The sequence below is a fragment of the Cricetulus griseus genome, chromosome 5 (genome assembly GCF_003668045.3).
Source record: "Cricetulus griseus strain 17A/GY chromosome 5, alternate assembly CriGri-PICRH-1.0, whole genome shotgun sequence".
NCBI classification, from domain to species: Eukaryota; Metazoa; Chordata; class Mammalia; order Rodentia; family Cricetidae; genus Cricetulus; species Cricetulus griseus.
Genome location: NC_048598.1, coordinates 85,906,581 through 85,919,389, shown reverse-complemented (window position 1 = coordinate 85,919,389; position 12,809 = coordinate 85,906,581). Strand labels below are relative to the sequence as shown.

The 12,809-nt window shown below is 43.5% G+C and overlaps 1 protein-coding gene across 6 annotated transcripts in view; it reads left to right on the top strand.

The window, feature by feature from the left end:
- The window catches only part of Thada (THADA armadillo repeat containing), a 293,342-nt gene that overhangs the window by 189,606 nt on the left and 90,927 nt on the right, over positions 1-12,809 (top strand). For all 6 annotated transcript variants that reach the window (XM_027417930.2, XM_027417926.2, XM_027417928.2 and 3 more), the window contains one exon: positions 10,773-10,891. In XM_027417930.2, the coding sequence (XP_027273731.1) occupies positions 10,773-10,891 (119 nt within the window). The remainder of the gene's footprint in view (positions 1-10,772; positions 10,892-12,809) is intronic.

Genomic DNA, 12,809 nt, shown 5'->3' with positions numbered 1-12,809 from the left:
TCCTTTTTATTATTTTTTTAATCTCTTGATTAAAAATACCACATGGCTACCTGTCTCAGTTATTAGCATGCAGGTTTCCATTTGGAGTGTGGAGTTGGGGAACACTTGATTTTTTCTTTTTTTAAGTATATTTTGACTTTCATTGTTTCTGGTGCTGTGAGTGATGCAGTCTTTCTTTATGGTGGTGGGACCACCCTGTCACTTGATGTCACTTGATGTGCACCTGCAATCACAGTGGCCTCCATACACACCGTGAATGTAAAAAAATGCCAGCTGGTTGGTTAAGGCTAAGAGTAGTGTTCTTGTGTGGATTTTCTGTGTTTCATTTTGTTGGGCTGATTTTTTTGAAGCAGGGTCTCTGTAGCCCAGGCTGACCTCATACTTCTTATGTAGCTGAGAATGCCCTTGAGTTCCTAGTCCTCCTGCCTCCACCTCTGAAGGGCCAGGATTATAAACCTGGGCTTGTACCCAGACAGACTTTCTGGGTTTGATATAAAACAAGTATCTAAGTTGTTACTGTTAGAGGAAAGTTGGCAAAAATAGAAGGAGATTATAATTATTTCAAAAGAAAAAGTAGTAATGCATTCTTACTAAAAAAAAGCCTTATAAATTACAGAAATTTAAAATATTGATTGTAAAAATCCAGCCTCCACTGTTGATAATTTGGCATCAATAAAAAACATGATCCTAGCATTTATAGCTTCCTACTTTGTTTAACAGTATGACTTAGAAACATTTCCAGTTAAGTATACATAATTCTATCATTCTTTTTAATAGCTGTACAGTTTGGCTATGCTGCACCCAAGAATATGCCATAGTTTTTCCACCTGGTTGTATATCAATAATTTCTAAGTTTTCCTGTTATGATCAATATTGCTGAAGATCATTCTTGAACATGTATACCTTTATCCACACCTGGAAGTTATGTCTGTAAAATAAACACCTAGAAACACCTAGGACATTGTAACCCTAAAGAAAGTACATGTTTTCCATTTTGATAGCCACTGCCAAAAAGTAGCTCCCATTATAAAGTATAATAAGTTATATATACACATATATATGTATACATAATAAACTTGGCTTTTCTGGCCAGTTTCTAGGTCATTGATGAATTCATATGTTTATTTTCTTAGCCAGTCATTAATTGGGTTTTGCCTTTTCATTAACTTTCTTTGTCAAATCACTTTGGTTTAAAAACACATTGTTTGGGGGCTAAGAGGTGGAAGACAGTAAGAGGGCAATGGATGAATAAGAACAGAAGAAAGGAACATGTGAAAATACCATAAGGAAACCCACTGCTTCCGTTAAAAGGAAAAAATACTGTTATTAATTTCCTTAAACCTTAGTGAAATGAAACATCTTCTCATGTTTATTGGCTGTTTGTATTTAATCTGTACATTGTTTATATTCCTTGCTAATATTTATAGTTCCCAAAGGGATGTGCCAAGGCATAGATGTTCTAAAACTGGGGGAGAAGTACAGTGATACTGGACATCTGTCAGACATGTGGACTACTAGCTCATAGTAGCAGAAACATTAGCTCATGCCACACTCATGTTGATGCTGTCATGTCTTTGTAAAATTGACATTGGATAGCTGCTGTGATAATAAGTGTCACAAGAAATTAACATGGAACAGCAACAGGAGGAGTCCAGGGTGTGGGACGTTACGGGTGCATACATCCCATTAGTAAGTTTGTGGCATTTTGAAAAGGAAGTCATATGCTGAAGTCTTCTTAGCCTGTGTGTTGCTTTTCAAACAGCCACAGAGTTGTTAATTGGGTCATTTGGACCTACTCCCTTGATGTATTAAAAGCATTAGATATTTCCTTAAGCCCAGAGGGCACCATGAAAAAATTACTGTGGTACTAAGTTTAAAAAGTTTGAGAATCTAGTCCTGCCCCCTTTTTTGAGACAGTCTCACTGTGATGTCCTAGCTGACCTCTAGCTCAGGGATCTGCCTGCCTCTGCCATCTACATGCTTTCTCTTATTCTCCCTTCTCTAAATATTTTAAGCTCTGTATTATAGAGTGTTTCAGATATAAACAAGTAATATAAGAATCTTTGGGTGGTATCAATTGACTTCAACAATAATTCATTCTTGACTATTTTTGTTTTAAATATGCCACCACCAACATACCCCCTCTGTGTTAAATTAACTGTGTCTTGACTCAAATTGTTATTTTTATTGGTTAGTTGTGTTTGCTTTGTTGGTTGGTATTTATTTGCTTGTTTGTTTATTTTCATGTATGTATGTGTACCACATGCATGTCTGATGTCCAAGGAGACCAGAAGAGGACACAGGATCCCTTGAGCCTTAAATTACAAGTGGTGAGCTGCCATGCTGGGGTCTGAACCCATGTCCTCTGGAAGAACAGCCAATTCTCTTAATTGCTGAGTCATCTCTCCAGCCCCTGCTTGGTTGGGTTTTAATATGTTTTGCTCTTATCACAGACTTTACTATTGATCTCAAGTCTTTAGATATCCAGCTACACAGAAAATTTAAATATTCTCCTAGCCAGGCTTCATGACTCATGCCAATGATCCCAGCATTAAGGAGGGGAAGGAAGAAGATTGTCACAAGTTTGAAGCCAGCCTGAGCTACGTAGCAAGTACTGTGCTAGCCTAGGCTACAGAGTGAGACTTTGTCTTAATAGACTGGTTTTGCAAGCGCATTGTCTGTAATGTTTACATTTTTCCACAGTTTCTCGGCAATAAAAGCTCAAAGTTTTTTAGTTTGAACAGATAAAGATTGACTAGCCTCAGTATCACTGTCTGAACTTTGCCCTTACCTGGCTCTGGGTCCTTGACACTGTTTCTGGGAGTGCCACCATGACCTTTCAAAACAAAATGCAAACTCAATTTCAGTTCTTACTCCCTTCCTAAGTGAGTGTGGTAGAATTCCTAATCAACAGGCCCCTCTGTTTAGTGAGTTTTTTCCTTCAGACAAAAGTCCTATATCCTTGGGGCCCCAGGGAGCTGTGGGGAAGAATAAGACCCAGTTCTCTGCTTCAAGGACTTCTGTTCTAGGAAGAACATTGCAGATTGATAACTGATGACAGGTTCAAAGGGCTAGACATGTGGCTTAGAAACAAAGAGCTTGCCTAGCACGCATGAAGATGCTCTGTGTTCAGCCTTCAGCACTGCTCCCTGAGGTGGGGGTGGGGTGGGGGAAGGGGTCAGTGGACAGGACTGTTGGGCCCTAAGAAAGAATTGAGAGTCTTAGGGAAGGGTATGAGCTGGGTATGCCAGCCCAGAAATGTTTGAAGTTGGCCCTCTGGTTTGAGTAGAATTGGAGAGAGTAGAAGGAAAAATGGGAAGGGCCAGGCTGGAGTGGGTGGCATTTGTTAGATTGTCAGGAGTGGGAGCTCATCTCTTATGGACACACATAGGCTTATGAAGTGGAATGTAGATTGAGCCCTCAGAGCCCAGCAAGTCCTTGGAAGAGGGTTCTAAGCTTGTGAGCATTACCCTCAGAGCTTGCCTTTAGGAAAACTGACAGCCCTGTGTCAAAGTAAGTATTGGAGGAAAGACATTATCCAGGTGCAGGTCTTGTATCTTGTCCAGCTTGATGGGACTTTCTACTCACTCCTTTGGGGGGTTGTATATTTCAGTCCTTCCACACTTGTGGTGTATTCCCAGTGACACGCTCCCCAGGCTGCTCAGACAAGAAGTAACTTCACCTGGGCTTAGTGTCCTCTTCCATGCAGCTCACCATGAACTCATCTCATAAACAGGCTGAGGTTTGGGGGAGCAGCCGCTCGAAATGCTTCCTGCCCTGCTCTTTCATAAAGAGTCCATTGTGGGATGATTGTGGGTGTCATAAGCCCTTCTACTAAGGGATGGCCCAGCTAAGGAACTCAAGTGTCATTAAGATGCTGCCTAGAGCCCCCAAGATCTGTGACAGTGTGACTGGACATAAGAATCACTTCATTGGCCTCTGTGTACAAGTGCATGTACCCAATAAAGCCCAAGCAACAAGAAGGGTCCTCCTGAGAAGTTGTGTCAACCTGGGGCCCCATCAGTGTGCCTGAAGCAAAGATCCAAGTCTGCCACCCTGGCTCCAGTGGTTGGAACTGACAGGTAGTACTGGAATTTTCTCCCTGGCTTTCCCAGCACACACACACGTGCACACACTCATACACACACATGCACACTCATACATGCATGTACACATGTGCATGCAAGCACACATTCATACACACATGCACGATCTACCTTTGAAATGTTTGTCATAAACACTTCCAGAAGTTATGTGATGAAGCATGTTTCTGTGAATTAAATTTAGATTCTTTCCTCCACCATCCCCCTCCTAACCCCCCTTTTCAGTGACTTAAAGCCATAAAATACTTCTGCCTGCCTTTAGTTCTGTTTGTATGAATTAAGTTGACAGGATAAATATTCACATTCCCAGCTACAGGCTGAAACAATGTTTGCCTGTTCTGACCAGTGAGTCCAGAAGGGGGAGGGGCTGACATCAGCCTATACTGTACATTCGTAGCATAGATCATTTATTTAAGGTCCCTAAAAAAAATACAGATGTTTTACTAGCCAAAATAAAATCCTGTGTAAACATTGAGCTTGGAAAAAATGTGGCACTGACTTAGCTAGGGCAGTACAGCGATGCAGAAAGAAGGCAGATGCAGGCGGGTATACTGGGCTGAATGGAACAGGAACAAAATGCTCCCCATTCTACATGATGCAAGAGGAAAAAGATCGGATTTATTTTTTTAGCAAAATTCAACTGTAAAAGTGAATCAATTAGCATTTGATCGTCAGAGTTTAAGATCATTGATGGTTCTGATCCACTCACTCCCTTTAGGTCTGACATTTGGAGTGTCTCTTTTCCTACTAGAGTTGGCCCTTTTCATGGCCTTCCTAACCCTGCCCTGTGACTGCTGTCTCCTGGCGCTCAGCTACTGTTCTGAAAGCCAGGTGTGGTGAAGAAGAAAACCTGTCTCAGCATCACATTCCCAAACAGCCATGTATCATCTTGACCTTGTTCCGCACAAGTCACGATTTTAACTCCACAGCATAAACCAAATGTATTTTACTGGTGTGGTGCAAGGTTTTGTTTTTGTTTTTGTTTCTGTTTTGTTTTGTTTTAGGGACTCGCCTCATGACTCTTTTTAGGCCCATAACATTTACTCAAAATGTGTTACATTTGTGCTATGGAGCTGCTTTTAAGTGTGGACTGCCCAAATGAGCCCCATGCATCCCACAGATGCCTGTGGCCCCCCCCCCATTTAGAAGGGGACCCTACCTGCTTCCAGTTTCTCAATGTGGTGTCTCATTAAGGCTTAGTTTTTCAGTGCAAGAAATATAGGATCCCCCACCTTCACTCAGTACAGCCCTCGGGGACTATCCCTCCCTAGGGCAGGGCTGACCAGCCCATGCTTGTGATAGCGGAGCATGCTGCTGCCAACTTGGGTTAGTTCTGCCCCTTTCTGACTGAGGCATAACTATCATTTTTTTAAATATATAATTCTGTGGGATGAGTGTACCACATTGTTCGTGTGAAGGTCAAGGAGAGGCTGTGTTGTCCAGGCAGCGAGATGTCTCTGTCAATTCTAGAGTTTATAATTATCCTTCTGAGGTTTTTGATGGAGTTGAAGACAGATAGTATGGTTATGGGTTTTCTTAGTTATGATAAAAGATAAGTTACATATAAAACTTTAGACTCACAAAGATAAGATAGATGATAGAATATTTTCTTTAAATTTTGCCAAATGTTAATGGACTGAATATTGTTAACTATAGTTCTTGCTTGATAGCTGTTTTGTTATAAATAATTTTGCTATGTTAAAGTTAAAACCTTTCTTTTTATTTAGACAGAAAAGAGGAGATGATGGGAGATGTCCTTCTGTATATGTATTTCTCTTATTGATTGATGAATAAAACACTGTGGCCAAAGAGACAGGGAGATAGGCGGGACTATGAGATAAGGAGAGTTCTGGGAAAGGTAGGCAAAGAAAGCCCACCAGAAGGAGACACCATGTAGCCACCAAAGGAGTAAGAGGTCTGGACCCTTCTCCAGTAAGATAAGACCACGTGGAAATACATAGATAAATAGAAATGGGTTAATAATTAAGACAAAGGTAGCCAATTAGAGCTCTAGTCATCGGCTAACAGTTTAATAATTAATATAGCATCTCTGTATGTTCATTTGGGGCTCAAAGGTGGCTGCAGGACCTGGTGAGAAAGAAACTGCCAGCAGCACTGTAAAGTTACTTGTCTCCTTCCCCTTGGTCTTGGATCCTGAACTCACCTTTCCAGGTTTTCGTGGCAAGGAAATGCTCTCTTCTCCTGTCTTCTTTCATTGACGACATCTCTGAATCCACTTTAGGGACTAACTATTTCTAGACATAAACTGTCCTCTGTTCTAAGGTGAAGAGATGAGCAGAGTTCCCTCCCGTCTCAAACAATACTGTTCTTGTACAACAGACGACTAAGAAAAAGCATCCCATGGATGTTCCTCACGCCACATCTCAGTAAGGATGATGTCCATTTCCAAGCTCATCCAATCCCCCTCCCTCATTCTCAGACCTGCTGGGGATCTTGAAAGGTGGCCCAACTCCCCAAGTGTCTTTCCTGACATCCACCTAGTTTTTTTCCCAGCTGTTGCCCTGCTTGACAGCCCAAGGCGGTCTCTCATGTGTGTGCTTTCCTCTGTATTCACGGCTGCAAGTGTTTAGATGTGGTTGTTAGAGGGTACCACAAAATCAGAATGCTGTCCTGGACAGAAACCTAGAGGGATCATCTAAAACCATGCCCTCTCTGTCCTTTCCTTTCAGACCTTTGGTAGAGTCTTGAAGTCTGAGTCAAATAAATAAATAAATAAATGAGCAGTGATAAATGGCATTAATACTCCCTTAGCAACCAAGGTAATGGACAATAAGTATCTCCTCCCATAGGTGGCTTGTGACGTGTTGGGTCCACTACAAGTGGATCTTCCAAGTTCTCAAAAGAAGGCGGATCTCTGTGACTTTGAAATGTGTGTGTGTGTGTTGTGGGAGAATAAACATATCTCTCTAGTCAAAAGATAAACATTATTGCAGAGATCCCTCTGTTCCCATTAGTTGCTCTTTCTGAAGTTTCAATTACCATCAGCTACCATCTGAAAATACTAAAGTTCCAAATCAGGCAGTGGTGGCACCACCTTTAATCCCAACACTCAGTAGAGGCAGACAGATCTCTGAGTTCAGGTTAGCCTGGTCTACAGTGCAAGTTCCAGAACATCCAGGGCTATGAGGGAAATGGGGGAAAAAGAAAAGATTTTAAAAAAGGAAAAGAAACAAAATTTCAGAAATAAACCATTAATAGATTTTAAGTAACATCTATTACAGTATTATCATTGTTTCCTGATTTATTATTATTGTTTCTCATTTGTTGTAGTTTGAAAGTTACACTTTTTGTAGGGGTGTGTGTGTGTGTGTGTGTGTGTGTGTGTGTGTGTGTGTGTGTGTGTGTGTGTGTGTAGAGAAAATACATGGTTATGTAGGATTTATATTAACCAATGTTTCAGGTATCCACCATTGATCTTGGAACATATTTCCCACAAAGAGAGCTACTGGACTGGCAAGATAGCTCAGCCAAGAAAATAAAAGTGCTTCAGTTCTCACAGGCAGGTGGATCTCTGTGAGTTTGAAACCAGCCTGATCTACAAGAGCTAGTTCCAGGACAACCTCCAAAGCCACAAAGAAACCCTGTCTCAAAACCCCCCTCCCAAAAAAGAAAGAAAGGAAGGAAGGAAGGAAAAAGAAAAAGAAAAAACTTCAATTCCATCCCAGAAGATGTCCTCTGACCTTTACATGTGTCACGGCACACATGCACACACAAGTAGAGTAATAACTGGAAAGAAAGATGAGACTACCATCTATTCTATTCACTGTTGGTAGACTAAGGACATAGCTAGTCATGGGTTTACAGCCATGTATGCCTGTTCTCATAGTGTGTGCCGTGTAATGGGAGTCAACCATTCTTTTAGCCTTGCTATCCCATCCCATCAGGAGTCATGGGAGTATGAAGAACATGGTATCTTTCAGCTCTCTGTCTACCTAGAACACAGAGTCAGTACCAACTGCAGGGTGCAGGGTCCATGGGAATGTGCCCTGAGAGAGTTAGTATTAGAAGAGACACTAAACACCAGCATCTGTTCCCTGCAGGAAGTGCTTGTTGAGTTCCTGCCATGCACTAGACTCACAGCAGGAAATCAGAAAAGGCCAGATAGGTGATGGCAATGTGAGCATGCAGCATCAGGGAGGCTGCCAGTCTCCCATTTCTCTGTGATTAGAACATGAGCTGCAAGAGAGTCAGGGCTATTTGGTCTCTGCTGCAGTTCCCAGGCCACTATCTGGTAGTAATACTTGCTTTGCAAGTAATTGTGGGTTGGGCGTATGGATGCTGCTACAGACTTGGGGCCCCTGCACTGGCACTGAACTTGTCAGCACTTTGGGCTGTCTGTTGAGTTCTGCACCTTCTCGGGCTGGCAGACCTGGCTTCTCTATGCTTGGTTCCGGCTGTTTGCAAGTTATCCCAGGCCTGGGCTCCACCGGACTCTATGCCAACACTTTAGGCAAAGCTGGGAGAGAGAAGAGTGGCCCCAAGAGCTGAGGGATGGGTGCCTTTTCCCAGAGCTCCCTGACCTCACTAATCATCGCCACGTTTTTCTTAAGTTCAGTGTTAAAAACAACATGTGAAGGTGGTTGTGCATTCAGATGTTTTCACTAATATTTCTCAGAAACAGGAATCTATTTCACATGTTTGCTTGCAGGTCTTTCCTTCATCTGACTTACCATCCTTTTCCTTTTCCTTCCATGCCCCAGACTCCACTTCTCTGAATGTGCGCAATTTAGGTTGTGCCGCCTCTTCTGCTTGCTTTTTTATACCAGGTCTGCCGACATGCACCTCTGTATCCACTTGTCGGGTGCAGACAGACCACTCTCTGTCCTTGGTGTGTAACCAGGATAACAATTGTTGTCTGGTTTGTGCCCAGGGTGACAGAATTGATGGGCCCTGTAGGCTGGCATTCATAAGCTGGAGCTACCAAGCGTTTCAAAAACAGTCTTGTTTTTGCCAAGCAAGGTGAGCAAATATAGGCCAGAGCTTAAACATCCACTGGGGGTTATTTCTGAAGTGACTGCTTCTAAATGAGAAGCATTTGAAACCTCACAGCTCTCTTGACAAGTAAATTCCATAGTCGTGTGTTTTGCTGGTGTCTGCTGATTAATTACAGCCCTGTGACACATGAAAGCCCTGGTGGTTGGTTTAGCGCAGCTGTGGAGAAAAGAAAGCAGGGCCCAGTGACTCTTCCAGCTCTTTCGGGACAGTGGGGATTGAGCCGAGGGAGGTATTTTTCCCTCTGGCAATCACCACATAGGAACAGAAGCCCCAGCCAGCCCTGTACTCCAGGCTCCATGCCGGGTGGTTAGGTCCCTGCAGGCTGTGGTAAGGGAAGAGCATCTGACCTGGTGCATCTGAAAGAACAGGTCCTTTGTTAGAGAAAGTGTCTCAGAGTCCATACAGGGACTGAGTGCACACTCCTGTGTACTTCTGCTTCAAGGAAAGGCTACCCTGCGCATGGCAGCCTCCACCTGTCATTCCCTCAGGAGGCAGAGGCAGGAGGATCAAATCCTGTGGAAGGCCAGCTTCAGCTACATAGGGAGTTTGAGACCAGCCTGGACTGCTTGAATTCTTACCTCAAGGGGATTATAACCCATACCTATAATCCCAGCACTTGGAAGACTGAGGTCCAGACTGAGAGAGGGCACTGTGGGTAAATTAGTCCTTGCATGTAGACTTACCCTAAGAGCCCACATAAAAACACATGGCCGCTCATGTGTCGGTAATCCCAGCACTTGAGGCAGAAGATACAACAGAAAAAAATAATAATACTAAAATAAATTTTAAAATTCTTAATGTGTTTATTGTTACTTTGTTTCCTTCATCCTTTTCATCTTATATAGATAATGGAGCTACTCACAAGAGTTGTCTGCTGTGAGTCCTTATGGTCAGATGCTGTCTGACCTTGTCTACACTACCCTCTGTGTCATTCTTCCCCCAAAGATTTGTGTGCTTCACAAAGGTGCCGTAAGCCATTGCTGAGTAGGAGCTCACACACATTGCTCGTGGGCTGGTTTGCTTGTGTGGTTAAACAGGGCTGCCATCCTAAATATAAACACTAGAGAGACTCAGGGATCTGCCCTGCCAGCTTTTAATTCCGGTATATGATTGCCATGTAAGTGTCAAGAGTGTGCCCCACATCTGATGGCTGTCCCTTCCCCTAACTGCCCAGGGAAAGTCTGAGAGATCTATCACAGACCCCACCTCCTGCTTCCTCACAGGCGTGCTGTGGTGTGCCTACCTCGTTAGCCCACACTGTCCTAATGAACCCAGACTTACGTCTAAACCACTTAGACTCAGTTCCTTCCTGCACGAAGACTTGGAGTTTGGTTTCATGTGAGACTGCTGACAGAACAATAATTGCACTTCTCTGCTCAACGCAGTGTACAGGTCGTTTCTGAGTAAGAAGCTCTTGAGGCAGATGATTATGTGGTCACAGTGACCCCCGATCTGGGGAATTATGAGGAAGACCCAGAAGTGCATGGGTTTGGCTGAGCCCTGGACTTGTCACCTGTGCTGTATCCTCTCCACCTTCTGCAGGTGTCTGCTTCCTGTGAGGGGACAGTTTGAGGACATCTGAAAGAGAGGACCTGAGTATTTATGAAAAATGTTTTCACTGCAGAGCTTTGCCTTTTCTCTTTTCCGGTTCAGGTTTTTCATTTGTTACAAGCCTACGTTACAGACTCCAGACACAGAACAAATGCAGATTTTCAGCACGAGCTGAGTGACATCACTGCCTGTACCAAAGCCAAACTGTGGCTAGCCACGAGGTATGTCAAAGCCCCACGTGAGGAGGCGTCATCAGGTTAGCGGTGTGTTCGAGAATCACTGTCTCTGGTTGTGAGCAATTTTTGACTACTTACACGAGTTTCCCAGAATTACTAGAATATTTTAGACCTTTGTGTTATGGCAAAGAAAATACTTCCTTGACAATTTTTCTAAAATTGCTGAGTGATGGGGTTAGTGATTTGATAGGATTCAGAAGTCCAATGATTCTTATCCTCACCAAATACCCAATTCTGTGTAGGTAAACCATAGCAGTTGACTGGTCTTCATTATACAAAACCTTAGGAGCCATAGAAGCTTAAAGGTTAAAGATCTTTGGGTGGCCTGGCAGTGGTACCACACACCTTTAATTCCAGCACTGGGGAGAAAGAGACAGGTGGATCTTTGCAAGTTTGAGGCCAGCCTGGTCTACAGAGTGAGTTCCAGGACAGCCTCCAAAGCTACAAAGAAACCCTGTTTCTAAAAAGGTCTGTGTGGGGCGGGGCGGGGGGGGGGGATCCTTGGGTGATTTGAGCAGGCACTGAAGGGAAGGTGGGACTTGAAAGGGAAATGAAAGTGGAAAGAAGGACTGCATATGGTAAGCAAAGTAGAGTGGGTACTACTTCTTCTTGGCATTCTTACCAGTATTTATTCTGGTACTTAGAAGATAAAAGAGTCTTTCATTTTGTTATATGCAACAGTGTGTTCAAGATCTTTGTTTAGGTCCCCAGATCCTGGTAAGGCAGTGTCCCTGTAAGGGCCTCTGTGAGTCAACTCTGGCAAAGGTTGCTAAGAATAGGCCAATGCTCCTTTACCATATCCTATTCTATCGTGTGCTCCCTCTGAATTTGACTTGGTATTTCGTTGTCTACTATAACACTCACTCATTTTTGTTTGGTAACCGTGGTGTTTCTGTTCACTTTTGTTAGACTCCCCACTCTGTATAGGAAGTCAAGGAATGGGCATTGTGGGTGTCCCAGTCACCAGACTAAGGAAAGCATTGGTAGAACAGGCCACCATCAAATGACCTATATATCCACAGATGAAAAGAAAAGGGCTAGACCTGGCTTCTAGGGGGTTCAAAAAAGGAGTAAACCACATGTTTCCACTAAGTATTTTAAATGTGATAACAAATACAATACAAATGTAAGAAGTACACTCATGGCCCAGAGGAGAGTTGAGGGAGGTTCAACAGCAAACTCATTCAGAGAGGTAGAATTTTGCCAAATGGCCAAGGCAGGGAGAACTCCAGGCTTAGGTAATAGCATAGACAGAAAAGGTGGCCATGTAGAATGATGGGATAATCCTCCACGAGGCAGAAACAACCAGGCAGGCACACTGGAAGCTCCTGAAGGAAACCATTTTTGTGAAGGGGAGTCAGTGGTGGTTGTCCATGATGGTGGGTTTGGTAGTAAGCTGCCTAATTTCTGTTCAGTCAATACTTAAAACTAGGGGTGGGGATAAGGGATACTGAAGGGCTATTCTCTGTCTGAAGTTATGCGACCTGTTAAGTGGTTTCTCCAAGCTTTACCTTCTGTGCAGTTCTGTGACCCTCAGCCTCTCTAAGGTTCACTTCCTGGGAGAACAGAGACGTGGGGTCACATTTGCCACTTAGTGTTTCACCAGGTCTTCCTAGCTATTATTTCTGGGGGTCAGGAAGTGGAGGTTCCCCAGAAATCATCCTGCCGAAACCCTTTTCCAGCCGTAACTTCTCTAAGTCACAAGTCTTGGTTCTTAAGCTGCTGGAAGGAGTTTCTACCCGTTTGCTTAGGCTCATTGGGAATTGTCACCTGCCTGCTTCCCGAGTCCATTCCTTGTTACGTGAGAAAGAAGGTGGAGGGACAGGCCAGCCCTTGATGGACTTCAGTTTGCTCAGTGCCTGAAGCCGGCTGTTAAAGTGGTACTTCTGCCCACCTGCTCTCC